At 47.3% G+C, this 18339-nt stretch overlaps 2 protein-coding genes across 7 annotated transcripts; both read right to left on the bottom strand.

The window, feature by feature from the left end:
• Positions 1-105: 105 nt before the first annotated feature.
• On the bottom strand, positions 106-12369 carry LOC311031500 (calpain-15-like). Of its 2 annotated transcripts, none has more exons than XM_084037810.1 (15): positions 12315-12369; positions 11497-11734; positions 10917-11055; positions 9388-9578; positions 6412-7480; positions 5730-5938; positions 5376-5559; positions 4875-5098; positions 4683-4808; positions 4066-4218; positions 3116-3277; positions 2681-2901; positions 2453-2598; positions 2028-2206; positions 106-1400 (listed from the first exon to the last, which is right to left on the bottom strand). In XM_084037810.1, the coding sequence occupies exons 4-15, from the start codon at positions 9549-9551 to the stop codon at positions 1223-1225; spliced, it is 3015 nt and encodes a 1004-aa protein (XP_083893936.1). In that variant the 5' UTR covers positions 9552-9578; positions 10917-11055; positions 11497-11734; positions 12315-12369; the 3' UTR covers positions 106-1222. The 2 variants fall into 2 exon arrangements, with proteins under 2 accessions (XP_083893936.1, XP_083893937.1); XM_084037811.1 differs by having other exon boundaries at positions 106-1396.
• A 535-nt stretch (positions 12370-12904) lies between these two features.
• On the bottom strand, positions 12905-18003 carry amdhd2 (amidohydrolase domain containing 2). Of its 5 annotated transcripts, none has more exons than XM_084037843.1 (12): positions 17917-18003; positions 16810-16939; positions 16180-16316; positions 15972-16111; positions 15847-15901; positions 15505-15717; positions 15206-15294; positions 14940-15084; positions 14757-14864; positions 14413-14481; positions 14089-14190; positions 12905-14022 (listed from the first exon to the last, which is right to left on the bottom strand). In XM_084037843.1, the coding sequence occupies exons 2-12, from the start codon at positions 16890-16892 to the stop codon at positions 13943-13945; spliced, it is 1221 nt and encodes a 406-aa protein (XP_083893969.1). In that variant the 5' UTR covers positions 16893-16939; positions 17917-18003; the 3' UTR covers positions 12905-13942. The 5 variants fall into 5 exon arrangements, with proteins under 5 accessions (XP_083893969.1, XP_083893968.1, XP_083893967.1 ...); XM_084037842.1 differs by having other exon boundaries at positions 16810-16936; XM_084037841.1 differs by having other exon boundaries at positions 16810-16945; positions 17917-17980.
• Positions 18004-18339: the final 336 nt, after the last annotated feature.

Below are 18339 nucleotides of genomic sequence, written 5' to 3'. Positions count from 1 at the left end.
AAATCAAGTTTTTTAGTTTTTATTGGGGGAAGTTTGTTTCAAAATAAGACAGTTGCCATTTATACTCCTATGTGTTATGTTTAATTAAAATAATAAATTAAACCCTCGTGGTCGAAGATAAAGAGCTCTACATGTTTTAATTGACGAAGCATCATAAACAGATTTCAAACATTTGCATAGTTTACATGTTTATGTGTCTAACAATAATGACGTTTTGGATTAATAAGCACAAAATATTTAGCTGCACTGGGCACATTTTATTCTTTTAAAAACAGGCAGAATCCAGCATAGATTATAAAGTTCATAAAGTGCTAATGCTTTCACACCAGTCTCCGCTCTAAAACTTTATTTAAAACATCCTACGTTAAACACTAAGATCGTTATACCATGTTTGTTCACAACGTTTCAGTTAGCTTCTGGTCCGCAGCTATGGGGGGGACAGAACCTGGTCCAATGTGGTCTAAATGTGGAATCTCCCGCCTCTCTGGGATGATCTAATCCAGATCTGATCTATTTCTCTGTGATTTAATATCAATAACTCGATGAAAAGGACGCTGAAATAACTCCATAATGATGGTGATCAGTAAAAAGTGTTAAGTCATGCTTTGTTAGGTCTGTCTGCAAGACCACAAGATAACTACTTTTAAAACGCTTGTTTTCTGAATGGAGTCTGGTTGATGGGTGCTAGGCTACGCTAACAATGTAGCTGCTCCATCAACTCTCCAAATTAGGTCATCTAGACATAAATACGGCAAACACATCCATGAGATTCTAGTCCATCTGGAGTACAAATATGTTCTGAAAAAAAAAGAAAGCGGCGGCTCGGTCACCACGGTAACGTGAGTGAAGTTTCCCTGAAGCGTGGAGCTGCGGACCGGAAGCCAACTGGAGCATCGTCGTGTGTTATTACTGTGAATATTCCTGCAGACACGACTAAACTAAAGTAGTTCTACTCGTCTATCACCAGTGCAAATAAGACAGTTTGGACCTGAAGACCAGTCTGTGATCGAACATGTGTGGAATATAAAGTGCACCGTGTTTCACGAACGAGATCCGTCTTCGGTTGTCTCAGAAATGTTGGCACTAAACACGACGTGTCTTTGCAAACGAGTCCGATGTTTAAGTAAATCAGTCGCAGCTGCCGATGCTGGTCTGGGATCTCATTGTGTGGCGTGTGAAACAGAGGGGTTTTATCTGATTCCTTCCGGGTCTCGGTCCCCGGTCAGAGGGGTCGGGGCTGATGCAGACCTGCCGTCTCCGGTCTCAGAGCCGGACTGTGTGTCGCCTTCGAGGGACTCCAGTTCCCCAGAGACGCCTGGACGGCCTTCCGGTGGGCCAGCCGGTGAGTGATGGAGAAGCCGGCGTTTCCCTCCAGCTGAGACAAAACCACCAGCACCTGTCTGGGAGAGAATCCACATCCAACAGGTTCAGGTTCATAAGACGAGCATTAAAACATCATCTAGGAACTTCTACACAGCGTTCTGCATGAAATGGAAAATATGTTTTATGTTATTTATTTATTTTGGAGCCTAGAATCTCCTTTTGTTCGCACATAATCTAGCATCCATCAACCAGACTCCATTCAGAAAACCAGCGTTTTAACCAGACTGTCTGTGGTCTCTGCTGTATTTATGTCTAGATGACCTTATATGGAGTGTTGATGGAGCAGCTACAATGTTAGCGTAGCCTAGCACCATCAACCAGACTCCATTCAGAAAACCAGCGTTTTAAAAGTAGTTATCTTGTGGTCTTGCAGACAGACCTGACAAAGCATGACTCAGCACTTTATACTGATCACCATCATGATGGAGTTATTTCAGCATCCTTTTCATCTGGTTATTGATATTAAATCACAGATCAATACTTTATTCTGGTTCCTCCAGGTGTGGTGAACCAGCCCACGTGGGTCTTGCTAGATCCAGTGAATCCACCTTGGTGAAATCCACTGAGCACCTCTGGACGATGTCATGAACCCAGACAGGACGGGGTCTGGGTTCCTGGTGGATCTGGGATATATATGGGTGAACCTGTGCAGAGGAGGGATGCTGTCGACGGTCTTGAGGCTGCTGCGCGTCGACACCACGTTGAAGCTGTCGCTGCAGTCACATGACACGTGGAGGTGATGTCGCGGGTGTCTGTTCTCCACCATGACGATAAGCCCCGCCCACCCGTGGGTCAGGTAGTAGCAGGTCATCCCCTCTCGACCCTGTAGAGGAGTACTGCAGTAAAAGTACCACGCTGGGAAATACTCCACGACAAGTATTAATACAGTCTGTGAAACGTACAACTCAGTACAACTCCTTCATTCAAAATGTAGTTAAAGTATTAGTAGTAAAAGTACATAAATGTAGTTAAAGTATTGATTTATCTGAAGGAGGAGACTTTTAAAGTGAGTCTTCATCGTGAACCCGGGTCGCGGTGGGGGTAAATATCTCTCCGTCCTCGGCGTTACCTCGTGTCTCTCTCCTCTGGTCTCCGTCAGCTGGACCACGGCGTCGGCGATGGTGGTCTTGGTGGCCGGGACCTGCTCCACCATCACCAGTCTGGAGCTGTAGACCGCCAGCGTGTAACCAGGCAACGGTGACGGGCTGCAGCCGGCTGGGGGGATTATCAACACACCATGAACTCCAAGGTAAAATTTAGCAATTTGTTGGAGTTTAAGATATGTCGGCGGTCTTACCTGTCCCCTCGGCGGCGGCGCTGTGCCAGTGGTTGAAAGCACAGCAGAGCACGGCGTATTCGCCCGGCTCCAGCATGACATCACAACCCACAAACCTCCTCACGGAGCGGCGGCTGTGAGCCAGCAGGCGGCCGAGCGTCGGGCTCCCCGAGCCGTCGTACGACACCCGGAACAACAACACACACAAGTCCAACAGGTGGCTCTCTGCCGTCGGAGGCTGCCTGAGGAAGCAGGACACGGAGACGGGCTCACCTACCGACGGCCGACACACACACTCATCACTCTTGTATTTCCTTAATATGTATGTAATATGTTTGCTGGACTATTCTCTGAGGTGGAGAAGGACCACCAGGTCCACTGGAACAAGATGACATCAGAAACCTGAAGAGGAAGTTCTAGTGTCGTCCACCAGACGGGTAGTAACAGCGTAGTCACCTGCTGCCCTGCTGGAACAGAGCCAGCTCCACCGTCGTCCTCTCCAGCACCGTGATGGACGCCACCGTCACCGGGACGTCGGCTCCTCGGGGGAACACACCCGCCGCTCGGACCTCCTGCCAGTCTGAATGAATCTTACAGATATCCACCGAGTCAAAGTACCTGCCGGAGGTCAAACACTCGCAGACATCAGCACACTTCCTGTGTAAAACCACGAGATCCTCACAAAGCCTTCGTCAACTCCAGAGCTGCGTTTCAATAACGGTTTGAGTCGCCCTCGCTCACTTGCCCTCAGCCCTTGCTATGACGTCACACGGAGGCCCCTTGGAGGGCGGAGGGAAAGTGGGCGGAGGGGGAGTGAAAGGGGTAAATGGAACACACCTGCCCTCGTTCACTAACAGCCCAGACAATCATGGATCAACCACACGTTGTTGGAGTAGCGCTATACTGCCTATTCCAAATTACACAAAATATGCAGAGACCCATTTCATTGAGATGAAGACGTATTCTACGCTTGATGGCAATACGTCGGCTTATATACTTACACTTGTAAACGGTGGGCTCTGCCATAAATCTGCAACAGACAGTCTAATTGCACAATTTAAGAAAATGAATTAAATATAATTCATTTTCTACTTTCTTCTTTCTTCTTCTTCCTTGGTGATGAATAGACAGCAGACAATGGTGTTTGAGGTTCATTATCGCCACCGCATGGACATATTTTTCGTGCACCACTGCAATGCATTGTGGGTGATATACAGCTCTGAAGTGACTATCGTTGTTCACTCGATCACTCAGCCCTCAAGGGTCGATCTCACGGAGTTCACTTCAGCTGTTCAGGGAATTGGAACAGCCCTTATGATGGCGGCGGGGATTCCCCCGAGGGCAAGTGCTTAGGGCAAGTGAGCGAGGGCGACTCAAACTGTTATTGAAACGCAGCTCTGGTCTACCTGATGAAGTCCCAGAAGTCCATCCAGAACAGGCCGTCCTCGGCTCGCTGGGTGCACAGCTCCCTCTTCAGGTGTGGAGGCCAGCTGGGACAGTCGTCGGACCAGGGTCCGGTCCAGGAGAAGCGACCCCACGGGTTCCTCAGCTGCAGTAACCTTAAAGTAGTTTTATCTGATGTACTGCGAGTGTTTGAGTGGTAACAAGAGGAGGAATTTAAATCAAATCCTTCACATCTGATTGGATGAATGAAACCTCCCCCTATCTATGTTTGCATAGATTTATTTAAGTTTTCAGTATTCTGAGGATGTGATTTAAAAAGGATAAATGTGTTTTTAATTTAATCTCGACTTAACAAAATAAAAAACAGGAAATAGATGTTAGATGCTGCTTAGAGATTTAGGTTCATTACTGGATGCATTAGAATGATTTCACTCTGCATTTAACAGATTTTAAATTGGGGAAGAAAATCTTCTCATCTCTTTATAGAATCATTTACATTTCTGCAAATATAAAAAGGTAAAATCATGTTTGGTTTCCTGTGGCTCATGTAAATAACACATGCTGTAAACAGTCATGTACCTGCAGACTTGCTGGGAAACAAGCCGAGGCGAGTCCTCACCTGTGTCCGTCTACGTCCCTCACATCGAGGACCGAGTACGCGTGTCGTGGACGGAGACCCAGGGACTCATACTCGGAGTCGTCCACCTTCATGTTGCCGCCTCCACAAGACGCCCCCATCAGGAAACTAGCAGCGCACAAAAGGAGTGAGGACTCGCTTCCCAACCGATCATTAGAAACGTTAAACACTAACCCGGCTTCTTTGGAGCTCAGCATTTTGGCCCAGATGAGGTCGGTGTCGATGGGTTCCTCTTTGGGGTTGGTGGTGCTGACCTGGAGGGCCAGGGACTCGCAGGGGGCCCCGGTCAGCGTGGACAGGCCCTCGATGGCTCGGCCGGCCTGCAGAGCGAAGTAGGAGCCGTGGAGCTTCGCCAGGGCTTTTTCTATCAGAGCCACCCAGAGCTGCTTCCTCTGGGCCTGAAGAGGAGGAGGAGGAGGAGGAGGAATTATGACTTCAAGAATTATAAAGTTTGGAATGATTAAAAAAGAAATCAGAGAAGCTGACAGGAGATAGTGGAGACTTTTCAAACCTTGAAAACACCACACTAAAATTCAAGGGTTTTCAAGGATTTCCAGCACCCGTACGAAACCCTGCATATTGTTCTAACGCCGTTTTTAAAGCCACTCCAAGTCCTGTGTGTGTATTTACTGCTCGATTCGAGAAACGCAGCGTGTTTGGAGTCGGGCGCATCACCTGAGAGAAGAGCAGGTGTCCGTTGTCGTCACACGGCAGCATGTCGTCCACCAGCACCGTCGTCCACGAGCCGTCTTTGCACAGACGCACCTGATAGGCTCCTTCGGCGCACAGCGAGCGCGTCACCATCACCTTCTCCACCAGCTCGGGCCTCTCGGCCAGAACGGCCAGGGCGCTCAGGAACCTGGACCAAACACCCGAACATGCGTTATACATGCTGTAGGGCAGCTAGAGTCACATTATTCAGAAATGTTTAATTGTTATTTAGCACAAAGTGTATTTATTAGGTGCTCAGCTTCTCTAACAAAGAGAGTATTAAAAAACATGTTTTTTTTTGCAGATTCGGCAGCTCACCAGCAGTTACCCAGAAGTCCTTGCAGGATGTCGGAGGGGCGAAGCGTGCGGAACACGGACCACTTCACCGGACGCTCTCTCAGGGTGCAGCAGTTGATTTCCTGAGGACGGAGCCACTTCCTGACTCGCTGCTGGACGCCGTCGTCCGCCGGGAAGCCCACGGACTTCGGACTGGGAGGGAAGCTGTCGTCCACGAACGTCACGGCGTTCTAAAAAGGACGAGCCAATCAAATCACAGGAAGCACTCGAGGTGTGTTGCAAGGAAAGGACATGAAGACTTCATGGTCACATCTTCAGATTCATTGTTAAAAGAGTAGAAAACCGGTTTTATCAAGACTTTCCTTGTTAAATAAAAAGCATTGTGCGGGTAGTATAGTAATGATACTGTCAGGAGGATGACACCCTGACACCTTGTTGCCAGGACAACAACCTCCATGTCAACGTCAGCAACACTAGAGAGCTGATTGTGGATGACAGGATGAGACATTTTCTTACTGACAACTGCTTCTGTAATTCCTTCTAATTCGTTATAAAAATCCAGAAACTACGAATATCCAAATATGATTAATTTCACAAGTTAATGCCACGACAAATCCTGCCGATACGTCCGGATGTTAAAGATGTTAAAGTGAGCTTTGATGTGAGCTTTGATGCTCTAACTGAGTCCCGGTGGAGCACCAACCTCTCTGCAGAAGCCGACGATGTTCTCCCACAGCTCCTTGGCCTCCCCCTCGTCGCTCTGCCGCAGCGCCTCCACCAGCATGCTCTCCTTCCTCTTCGGGGACGGCGCCGGTTTGAGCTGGGCGGCGTGTCTCTGAGGAGTGTGGCAGGCCAGGCAGTGTGCGGCTTTGACCTCGTTAATGAGCGTGCACGCGGGACACGCCCACTCCTCCTCTGTCCCGTCGACAGGGGCGACGCACGGAGGGAACGACATCGCATCCGGGACGGGGGACATCGGCGACATTTCCTCCTTCAGGATGCTGAGCCGCCGGACGCCGGCCAGCAGCTCCGGTTGGGCGGCGAGATGTGACACGGCGAGCGTCGACGGCGACGGACTTAAGTTAGGAGTCTGGCCGAGGCAGACTTCGGGAGGCGGGACCTCTCTGCGGCTACAGGGAAGAGGATTGTTGTGACCCGAGGGCGCCGCGCTGAGCACTGAGGAGGTCGTGTGTGGATGTGAAGCCTCCGCCGGTAAACACTCCCCTCTGGTTGCTATGGAGAGGGACAGGGACTCTGGCTGCCGGCCTCCGGTCTGGTCTGCAGGCATGAGCAAGGAGTCTGCAGGGATCTGGGGGAGGGACAGCTTGCGTGGTCCGCCACAAGCGGAGCAGGACATGGAGGTGGGCGTGTTCTGCAGGGTGCACCTCAGACACTCCCAGACCAGGCTGCGGACAAGCGGATCTTCTGTCCTCAGGGGACCGGAGCAGCTGCTGGAGCGTCGGGGCCGGGTCGGAGGCCGGTTCTCGGACAAGTCCTGGGGCTGGTCCTCGGACGAGTCCCGAGGCCGGTCCGGAGCTCCGGCGAAGCCACACAGAGAGCAGGCCGGGCTGTCGGGGGGGTTTGCCAGCGTGCAGCGCGGGCAGGACCAGCGACCGTCCTCCCTGCCGGCCCCCTGCCAGGTCCAGCGGGGCTCGGGTCTCCGCCGAGGGGCTTCACAGACGGAGCAGCGGGGGGCGCCGGCGGCGTTGAGGAAGGTGCAACAAACACAAGCCCACTGGCTCCGCTGCATCGGCACCGAGCCGGAGGAGAAACTGGAGGCAGAACACAACATGGAACGATGACATCATGTGTGATATACTTCCTGTTTACAATCATTCAGGGCTGTTTAGTTCCAGTTCGGGGCCTGAAATTAGTCAAACTCACACATATAATAACGACCACAAGCATTTGCTGATATAATGTGAAAAATCTGAGAAGCGTCTCCAACTGAATTCTGGTCTCATGAATCCAGACTCTCTGTGGAGACGCTTTAGAAGGAGCTTCACCTTTTGTTTATTTATCTTTCTAGCTAGATTTTATTTCGGTTGTATTTTCACGTTAAATTCATATTTAATTCCATTGCAAATTCCCAGCGTACCTTCATTGTTTCCTCCACTAACACACCTGACAATAAGACGTTCAAAGCAGGCGACCAACGTGACTAAAAAGTGAATCCCGCTGGCTCACTTTGATCTTTTTCAAATGAAAAACTCCTCCAGACTCCCGTCTGCAGTCCAGCCATCAGGGAGTTCCCCGGCCGCGGTGCATTTCCTGTCAGAGAGAAACCCGACTCCTCCCAGGACCAGGTCTGATGGAGGCTGGGACCGCGTGGCGGCAGAGGAGACTTTATAAACCCGGCACATTAGACGGAGGAGACGCAGTAATAATTAATAAGTGGAAGGCTGAGGTTTACTTCATATCCAACAATTCATCAAACATTCATGAGCCCATTCTGGAGCCCAGGACGTCGACGCGAGTGTAGAATATAAATGAAGCCTCCAGCCGTCACGTTTAGGTGCGATGTGTGTCGTGATGATATCAATAAGTCATTTTCACACCGAGTTAACAAACAAACTTGTTAATTTGTGTTTACAGATTGTATTCGCGTTGTTTCACAACTCAAATCAGGAAGACGGCTCCGGCTGTCCTTGAAGAAAACATGTGACACGAGTTTGTGGAGTAAAATCCAGAACGAAGCCTGAATCTAATGGATATGAGATTTATTTCTGTCCACAGTTTCAGAGATTCGAGTCTGTCGTATAACCAGAGTCGTTTATTATCCGTCCGGGGGCGGAGGCACTAAATTACACGATAAAGATATCATATATTTGAGTCAGGGAATCCTTTAAACCGCCGCGTGGTAACACGATGAGATGGATCCGTCAGATGAGGCTCAGCAGGTCAATACTTGATTTATCGCTCTGCAGGAATGTGTAAGTGAGACACGTTTTTAGGCTGTAAACTAGATGATGTGACTGATTAAACACATCAACGCTGGTCTTTAATATTGATTCTCTGGTTCCATTTTTTTCATGGTGGAAAATCTGCCGTTTTAAAAATCAGCCAAATCTTTTCTTTATTCTGAGTCGGCTCGTTAACGTCCTCCTCGTTTGTTTTTACTTCATCAGTAACGGCTGTGTAGCTTTACAATCCCCACACAGCTCTGTTCTCTCCTTTGTGGGCTGGAAACGAGGCCGTCGACACATCTGGTGAGTCGTCATGACTGATGTTCTGGAGATGGTGATGTGCTCGCCTGCTGTATATCTGTATTTTCTACTCCTCAAACAGGCTTAGTACTTTAGTTTTTTTCTTTCAAACAAATGTTCATATAAAAAATTCAGTAAGGCCAGCCAGTAGAAATCTTCATAGGGATACTAGTACATTTCAGAGCTTTTTACTTGAGTACAGAAGTAGAATCAGTACTTCTACTTTTAGTCTATTTGAACACAAGTATGTGTACTTCTACTTGAGTACAGGAAGTTGTACTTTGACTCCTCTTCGCTGGTGTAGTTTGTGGTTTCCATCATATTGAGAGCCTGAAGCCAAAGCGAACACCACCTCCCTTCAACTGTTTCCCGTAGCGAATCTAAACTGACTTTCCTCAACTGTGAGCTCATGGAAACATCTGGCTGCTGATTGGCTGACACCGACAGGTTCAAACTTCCTGTTCGTCGCTCACCTGCGCTCTCGGTGCTTGGTGGGTCGGGGAAGCTGCCGAGGGATGGAGGTGCTCTGACTGCTCCTCAGACATCCCATGATGGGAGACGGAGGCAGGGCTGCACCCCGGGGTGCATCATCGTCACCCTCCGCCTCGTCAACGAGGGAGGAGCTGGAACCTCCCATGATGCCGCGGGCTCAGGAGGAAGTGCCCTGGAGGAAGGAGGCAGAGCTCGATGAAATGGAGGGGAAATTAACTTTTCTGAGAATTTAATTACTTGTAATTTTTTATATGATATAAGAGATATTCTGATTCTAGCCTCTCACATAATATGCTTTATTTTAAGCATTCTTTGTCATATATAATATATATATATATATATATATATATTATATATATATATAATACACCGTTGGACAGATGAAACAAGCTATTTGAACACGTCACCTACTTTGTGCTGTTAGAAATTATTATAAGGATTATTTTTAAAAAGGACTCTGGTGCTCCAGTCTCATAGTAGCTTTAAATGTAAAATACTAATTGGACACAGTCTTCAATATTTCACATGATATAATAATAACGACAAAAAGAAGGCTTTTATTTATACATTAAAATAATCATGTGTTTGTTCTTTCATCTTCATTCTGCGGTTTAACTTTTCTGCTCAACTGCTGATCGAGAGAAAAACTTTCAGTCCAAACTTTTAAGACTAAACATAATAACCGTGACGACGAGGCAAACATAATCTGCTGAGAAAGATCATGTGATACAAGTAAAAGCTCCAGAAAAGACGTAAAATGGACCCTGGGGGAGATTGTTCCACCAACTGCTGTTTCCAAGGTCAAGAATGAGCGTTCAGTCTCCAGTCATTTAAGATCCGGCTCATCGTTTTCATGAATGAATGACAGATAAGCCAAACATACATAGCATGACATAATAATATTGTACTGTTATGATTTAATACTGAAGCATGAAAGGATTATTAAACTGGTTGAACTGGTTTTATACCTTTTTGTTTAAAAGTGTTTCATATTCATATGTAATCAGTATCAGCAGGGACAAATGAGCAAAAGTGTCTCACAGAGAAACACATTCAAAGCTCCATTTAATGAGTGCTCAGACTGTTCTCCATACTGCCTCCTGTCTCATCACAGTTTTGTCCTTGAACAAGGACTTAAAACCTCAGGAGCTCCAGCTTCAGATGTGTGTGCGATACGACACACCGATCAGAAGGAGACGCATGTTCTAAGATCCTCGTTATAAAATCACATCAGAGCATCTTCCCCTTTGTCTGCTTTGTGTTTTATATCGGTCTCTGAATGACAACATGATCAAAATTTAAAAACTCTTGGTGTGTTTGGAAGAAAGCGTGCACACACCAGGCGAATTCCTCCGTACCTCAATGCAGATGCTTCCCTGCTGATAGTGAAGTTCACATAGACTTTAGGTAACCGGTGCACCTGCAGTACAGCTGGTGGCTGGCTGAGAAACTGCAGAGCAGCATGAGGAACGGTGAGGCAAACGGCAGCAGAGCGGACGGCTGGACTTACCTGACTGCAGACAGGACACGCTGTGCAACACGGGGATGGATATTCCTGCCAGCTGTCTGAGATCTCCATGCATGCTCTTTTTAATTTAAGCCCCGATGTGCACAGTCACCACTGCTCTCCTCTCACCATCGCCGTCAAGCTGCAGCGGATACAAGACACTTCCGGTCAGGACATTCAAAATAAAACCAAAATGGCTTGCAACATTTAATAAAAAAAAATATTTTACTATTTTAATACCCATTAAAAAACCTCAATCATAAATAATCAGTCAATAAAAAATAATCAGCAATAATGTTGCTAATTAATTAACTATCAAGTGTCAAACATTTTCTGGTTCCAGCCTTTTACTTTGTCATATGTATTAATAAATATATATAGTACATTTTATTTGTTTACTTTATAGATTAAAAACTTAATTGAAATAATGATTGTATTTTTTTTTTTTTTAAATAAATGTAAAATAAAACACCTCTGTTCTAGTTCTAGACCCACGTCTGTACAAACCAGTTTGTTCGGATTAAAATAATTAGTACCAAACTGGGGTTTGATGTATGTTACGATGAGTATTTATAATCCTTACCCTCCCTCTCAGCACAGGCGATGGTTCACTCTTTTACTTTGAAGGTGATTGCCCTCCGTTTCCGGTCTCCCTGTGGCTAACGGCGGCTAGCTTGGTACAGCTCCCTCCCGGCTCGCCGCCGCGGACCGTTTGCTTGTTCTCCAGGGACATTTTCAGGACAGGATACCCGGCAGCAGCAGCCGGGATGTATCGACCTCTTATGCGGTCAAGGTGAATATCTTCGCCCCCCATTATGATCCTGGATGGTAAAAAAGAAGAAGCTAAACACCGAAACATGCCGGTTCAGTTCCATTCTCCCCTCCAAACTCCATTATAAAAGCTACCAGTTTATTGTTGCCCGACTTGCAGGGATGTGTAAACACTTTAAAACATACATTTAATTGTTTTCTTATGATTCACGGCTGCCTTCTGCTTAATTCAGCATAGAAATAACACCAAACTCAATTATAAAGCTATCGGTTTAATTTCTATTTTTTTACCCGTGGATTTAGTCGGTTTAACGGTTCGGTTGTCATTAAACTAAAGAGTGCCTTGCTTATTGGTCAAACAATTAACAGCTAATGTTAGCTATTAAAAGTCACCAACACTTCGGTTTTAATTCGGCATGAGTGGCTCACCAGAGCAGTTTATTTTACCGCGACTAAAGCTAACTTAAGAGTAGCTAACCAACTTTAGCTACCTAGCTTCCGTTTGTCGTTTAGCTTGTGGAAACATTTAACGTGGTTTTAATGTTTATAAAAGTGCTTCTTCGTGTAGTTTATCATTAATGTTGCATATTTTAACAAAGTTTAAAAACAGACGTCGTAGTTTCAGCCTACCTTTCTGGTTGTGACCCACTGTCTGTCTGCTTGTCTGTCTGCTTGTCTGTCTGTGTGAAGGAAGAGGCAGGAGCGAGGCACGGCGCGTGCACACCTCTTGCCAGCCAGTGGCACGCGCCAACAGATAGAGGAGCTGAACCAATCAATCGTTTGTGTATTAATATAATGATATGCTAATTGGAAAACGCATATAAACCCCTGAAGAGGATAAATGACATTTACTCAAGTACTGTACACGTTTGGAGTACTTGTTCTACTACTTTGTAGTGGAAATGTGGTACTTTTTTACTTCACTACATTCATTTGTGAGTGTTATAAAAAAAAGAAAACTTGGCGAATGGATGAACATAACCGCTGCCAAGTAGTAGCCTATGTAGAGAAAAGTTGTAGTTTGTTGGCTGGAAAAAACCATGATGTCAGGGACAGCAATAATTATGATTAAATAATATAATTTGTAATAAATAAAAACACTTAAAATAAACAGTAAAACTCTCGGGCCCCATAAAAAATAAAAGCCATGCATTTGGTTCCCAACCCTTTTGATTTGTGATCCATTTAAAAAGTCAATAAAAGTCTTGATGACTATGAGCTGTTATACAGAAGAGTGGTTATTTATGATTTGTGCAATACATATGAACTTTAATAGAAAAAAAACCTCTGCTACAGTACAGACAGATCGTATAACAAAATACATGTTATTGCTTAGAAGAGGACCAATCATGTCACGGCAAAATGTCCTGAAAGTTGATTTATGTAGTTCAATAGCAAAACGTTTCCCTTTAAATCACATCCGTGGGATTAAAATAAACAGCATCAGAATGGAGGCTAATTTAAACCTGTGCATTTAATCATTCATAAAACCCTGAATATGTCAGAAACGCACCTCAAATCTACCAACACTCAGATCAGAGTTTGGTTGCAGATACTTAATTTGAAGGTACTTAAAGATACTAAAAATTGTAATATTTAGTAAATCAAAGTGCTGGCTGTCAGTCAAGTCGGTCTAACAAATCTGCAATGATCTTGTGAGGCTCTGATGCTCATTACACTCAAACAACTTCCTCCAAAGGATGCGTCCTCAAAAGGATGCGTCCTCCGAAGGATGCTCCCTCTGAAGGATGCTCCCTCCGAAGGATGCGTCCTCAGAAGAATGCTCCCTCCGAAGGATGCGTCCTCAGAGGGATGTGTCCTCAGAAGGACGCGTCCTCCGAAGGATGCTCCCTCAGAAGGATGCGTCCTCCAAAGGATGCTCCCTCCAGAGGATGCGTCCTCAGAGGGATGTGTCCTCAGAAGGATGCGTCCTCCAAAGGATGCTCCCTCAGAAAAATGCGTACTCAGAGGGATGTGTCCTACAAAGACTGCATCTTCAGAAGGATGCTCCCTAAGAAGGATGCTCCCTAAGAAGGATGCTCCCTAACAAGGATGCATCCTCACAAGGATGGGTCATACAAAGGATGCGTTCTCTGAAGGATGCATCCTCTGAAGGGTGCGTCCTACGAAGTATGCTTACTTTGAATTTGGGACACGACTTGTCTTTCTGATGAACTAAAACATTCAACAGATTTGTGGTTCTGTGTTAAACCGCGTCCCCTGAAGGCACCACTGGTCCGGGTCAGTTTCTTCTTCTTCTATGGTCCTTTTCTCCAAACCTCCTCTCCAGAAATGAAGGTGGCCTTGACGTTGAGGGCGTCGTCGAGCAGCACGAGGTCTGCAAACACAGACGGGTCATGTTTCTGTCTAGAGACGGTGAATCTGTGAGGTGGTGGATCCTGACCTGCGTCTGATCCGTAGTCCAGGTTCCCCTTCTTGTGGCTGAGACCCAGAAGCAGAGCAGGATGGAGCGAGGCAGCTTCCAGAGCTTCTTCTACACTGCAGCCTGGTGATAGACAACATGGGAAGTAAAAACCATCAACCCGACTGCTTCCCGTTTACATGAATATGTCTTTGAGAAGCTTTGTGTTGTTACACGACATGAAGGATAAAAGAAAAAACCTCAAACCCGTGATCACACGTCGTTCCAGCTGTTTAAACTGTAATATTTGTCTGTCAATCAGCACGTTTTCATATAAACCATAAAAACAGATGATGCCAAACTCACCGGCGGCGTGTTTAAAGTGACGCACACACATGTCCATGGTGGCTATGCTGCCGCAGAGCGTCGTGGTGCCTTCAGGGACAGGAGGAGATCAAAGCACAGAGAAATCTATTACAAAATCAATAACACCTGAATCATGAGAAAAAATGATGAATCAGCAATTGAAGCGTCTCCGTGGACTAAACTAAATCTGATCTCCATTCAGACGTAGAGAGTCGTCCTCTCCGCAGACCAGACCAGACCACCAGACCAGCCCAGACCAGACCAGCCCAGACCAGACCACCAGCCCAGACCACACCGGACCAGACCAGACAGGAATGTGCTGATGTATAAGAGGAAGTCGAGACCTGCTACGTAGGCGTGGAGACCCTGGATCTCGATGACCTGCTGGCCCAGAGTGTGGCGTCCCTCAGGGAGACCCATGGCTGTGATGGCGTCCGTCACCAGGACCAGACCTGAAGGCACAGACAGACAGACAGGAAGTGACATCAGGACCCCCTCCAGCAGCAGCTGCAGCCGCCTCCACCCACCTGCAGGGTGCGCTCTGTGGGCGATGCGTAGCGCCGAGGGGTTGGTGTGGATCCCGTCGGCGATCATCCCGTAGTACACCGTCCGGTCTGCCGGGACCTGATCGCTGGTCAGCAGACCCACGATACCCGGGTCTCGGTGGTGGAACTGGATCACAGCAGAGACAGGGAGAGGGAGGGTCATGAGGGAGATCTGAGCAGACCCCTTCAGAGACCCAGTTCTGACTGGTCCTGACTGGTTCAGGTTCTGCTCGGGGATCGGGACTCACGGGCAGCATGGCGTTGAACAGGTGCGTGATGAATGAGGCTCCGTGGAGGACGGCGTCCTCCGCCTGGGACAGGTTGGCCACCGAGTGGCCTGCAGGGGGAGACACAGAGGAGGACCCTGTTAGCACGAGGACCAGGACTCCACAGAGGAGGACCCGTTACTACGAGGACCAGGACTCCACAGAGGAGGACCCTGTTAGTACGAGGACCAGGACTCCACAGAGGAGGACCCTGTTGGTACGAGGACCAGGACTCCACAGAGGAGGAACCTGTTGGTACGAGGACCAGGCAGCTCACTCACCTAAAGACACGGTGATGCCTCTCTGGCTGAGCTCCCTCACCACCGATTGGCTGCCGGCCAGCTCGGGAGCCAGGGTCACCATGGCGACGTTGTCCAGGCTGCCGTAGACCTCCATCAGGTCCTCCATGCCTCGGGTCTGGAAGGTCCGGAGGAACTTCTGGGGGTGAGCTCCTTTCTTCTCCTCGCTGATGAACGGACCCTCCAGATGAACTCCTACACACACACACACACACACACACACACACACACACACACACACACACACACACACACACACACACTATCAGTGAGGTGTGTGTGTGTGGAGCTCTGTACGGCAGATAAAGACGCTCCTCTGCTCACCGAGGACGCCGGCTCCGTTCTCTCCTCCCTGCTGAACTTTGACCTGAGGCAGAACCTGAAACACACATTTATTATGATCGTTATCTTGTCCACGGCGAAGATGGAGGACGGACGCGTCGTCTCACCGTGTGGTAGACGGCGGGCGGCGACGTCACCAGCGTGGGACAGAAGGACGTCACGCCGTGCTGCAGCACCTTCTTCGCCACGAAGGACACGCCGGCGCCGGCGTCCTCCGAGGCCTGAGAGAAGTCGATCCCGTACCCTCCTGGAGACGGAGGACACACTGAGGACATGTCCTGTAGGAGTGTGTGTGTGTATGTGTGTGTGTGTTACCGTTGATCTGGACGTCTATGAAGCCCGGGGCGATGATGCTGCCTTCACAGTCCACCTGCTGGTCTGCGTAACCCTGCTCATCAAAGAACAACTTCTCTGGGTCCAAAATCCTCCCGTCACGAACCCACAGGTCCTCTCTGAGACACACACACACACACACACAGACACACACACACACACACACACACACACACACACACACACACACAGAGACAGACAGACAGACAGACAGACAGACAGACAGACAGACACACACACACAGAATGTAACTAAGTACATTTATTATTCAAGTACTGTAAGTATAAATTCAAGCTACATGTACTTTACTAATTTGGAGTATTGAGGAAGTAAGGAAGGAAGACAGACAGGAAGGAAGGACAGACAGGAAGGGAGACAAGAAGGAAGGAAGGACAGACAGACAGACAGACAGACAGGAAGGAAGGACAGACGTCTGCAAATCACCAAACCAACTCCACCATCTGATAACTGAACATGAATATTTCCTAAAAGAACGTGGAACGTTGCTGGATTTCTGGATGGAGGTTCTCAGAGGACAGCTGCTGCTAGAACCTGATTGGAGGAGGTTGGTGCTGCTAGAACCTGATTGGAGGAGGAGGAGGAGGGAGATACCTGTGCAGCCGGTGGTCCCTCAGGATCCGGCAGTTGACGAACTGCGTGATGTCGCCGTCGGACACCGAGCGGTTGGACGGCATGTTGGAGTCTCAGCAGACCACCGGAGACGGAGTCAGACCAGCAGCTGCTTGTTCTTATCATCGGTTTAGGATTTAAAGAATAGTTCAGGTTAAATAAAAATATTATTGTTTGAGCATAAAAATCATAAATATCTTTGTACAAAATCACATCAGAAACTTATCATTAACGTCTCAAAGAATATCGGAAATAAACAGTTTTTTGTTGTTTTCTAGACAACAAATTCTTCTCAACAAATGTTTAGAATGACGTCATTAAGATGGTAAGTAAACAAGCAACATGTGGCATGACGTCATATGTGACCGAAGTGACACCAGAGGGGAAACTCGCTCTGCTGTGACTTCAGGTTCAGACCTGAGCCCTAAAAGGAGTCCTGATCCTGCAGGAACCTGATCCTTCATCTAACAGGCTCGTGCGTGAGTCTCTGATGATGATGTTCACGATGAAGCAGAACAATTAAACGAGACGTGTTATCAGTAGGTGCAGCGGCTGACTTTGACCCCTGATCTTCTTTGTCCTCGCGAGGCTTTTTTTTAATTTTAATTTTAAAATCATGTTTCAATGAAGTAAAAATACATGTTAATCTGCTTCACCGCCGTGTTTCAGGTTCACTACCAGCTCACTGTCTTTAAGGAACTATTACTTCTGAGTCTGGAGTCTCTGCGGGGAAAATGCACAACGCCAAACTCCACCTAAAAAACAGTCCATTTAAGAATCCGTTAGCTCTGCCCTACGTCACACACGCTGAGAGAGAATACGGTTAGTATCTCAGGATTGGTCGAGTCTACCTGACAACTCGGCGTAAACTAAACACACAATACAACAGTTCTTCCGTTAAAACCTCAGTGTTCACCGTCACTGTGTGTCAAGATAACGGAACGAGCCTCATTGAACCAGAGTGTTTTTACAACCGAGCTCCGACATTGCGTATTCCCGTCCAGCTATTTGACAACTAGCAGGTAAAAAATCAAATTAATCAATAATCAAACTGGTGTTTGATCGCGTTAAAGTTCGTGTCTCGTGTACCTGCTGCAGGAGCCTTTCAGCGAGTCTGCCGAGTTCAACCGAGCAGGGGAAGCGGATGTCATGTGACCCAGCGGAGCTGCAGGTCAGCTGATCAAAACAATATATATATATAGAAACTATATAGAAACAATACATATATGTATATAAATACACACATACACATACACACAGAAGTATTATCAGCCCACTGCAGTAAAAGTACTGCAGGATTCTCAAGTACAGCAGTATTGTCTGTGGGTGTGTCTGTGTAGTAATTATTATCTCCGCCACTGGAGGGCGCTAATCCACAACATTTGTTGTTTCCCATGAAACACAAACCTGACTTTTCTTGTATTTTTGTACCTCTTGTTCTGGAAACTTCTGTTCTGGTTTTATGTCATTTAGATTAGACTACTTGTTTACAAGTACACAATACTTACTAAG

Source organism: Eutrigla gurnardus (assembly GCF_963514095.1).
Source record: "Eutrigla gurnardus genome assembly, chromosome: 20".
Taxonomy (NCBI): Eukaryota; Metazoa; Chordata; class Actinopteri; order Perciformes; family Triglidae; genus Eutrigla; species Eutrigla gurnardus.
Note: the sequence above shows the minus strand (reverse complement) of the source record. Positions and strands in the feature narration are given on the sequence as shown.

Bases quoted from the DNA above. Each gene is read 5' to 3' on its own strand.
- LOC311031500 (XM_084037810.1), bottom strand. From the start codon at position 9,551: ATGGGAGGTTCCAGCTCCTCCCTCGTTGACGAGGCGGAGGGTGACGAT. The intron at 2,599-2,680 runs GTAAGACCGCCG...TAATCCCCCCAG, and splicing joins CGCCGCCGCCGAGGGGACAG to CCGGCTGCAGCCCGTCACCG. The intron at 1,401-2,027 runs GTTCACCCATAT...ATTCTCTCCCAG, and splicing joins AGCATCCCTCCTCTGCACAG to ACAGGTGCTGGTGGTTTTGT.
- amdhd2 (XM_084037843.1), bottom strand. From the start codon at position 16,892: ATGCCGTCCAACCGCTCGGTGTCCGACGGCGACATCACGCAGTTCGTC. The intron at 14,865-14,939 runs GTGGGTGGAGGC...CTGTGCCTTCAG, and splicing joins CCACAGAGCGCACCCTGCAG to GTCTGGTCCTGGTGACGGAC. The intron at 14,482-14,756 runs GTCTCGACTTCC...CTGTCCCTGAAG, and splicing joins TCTCCACGCCTACGTAGCAG to GCACCACGACGCTCTGCGGC.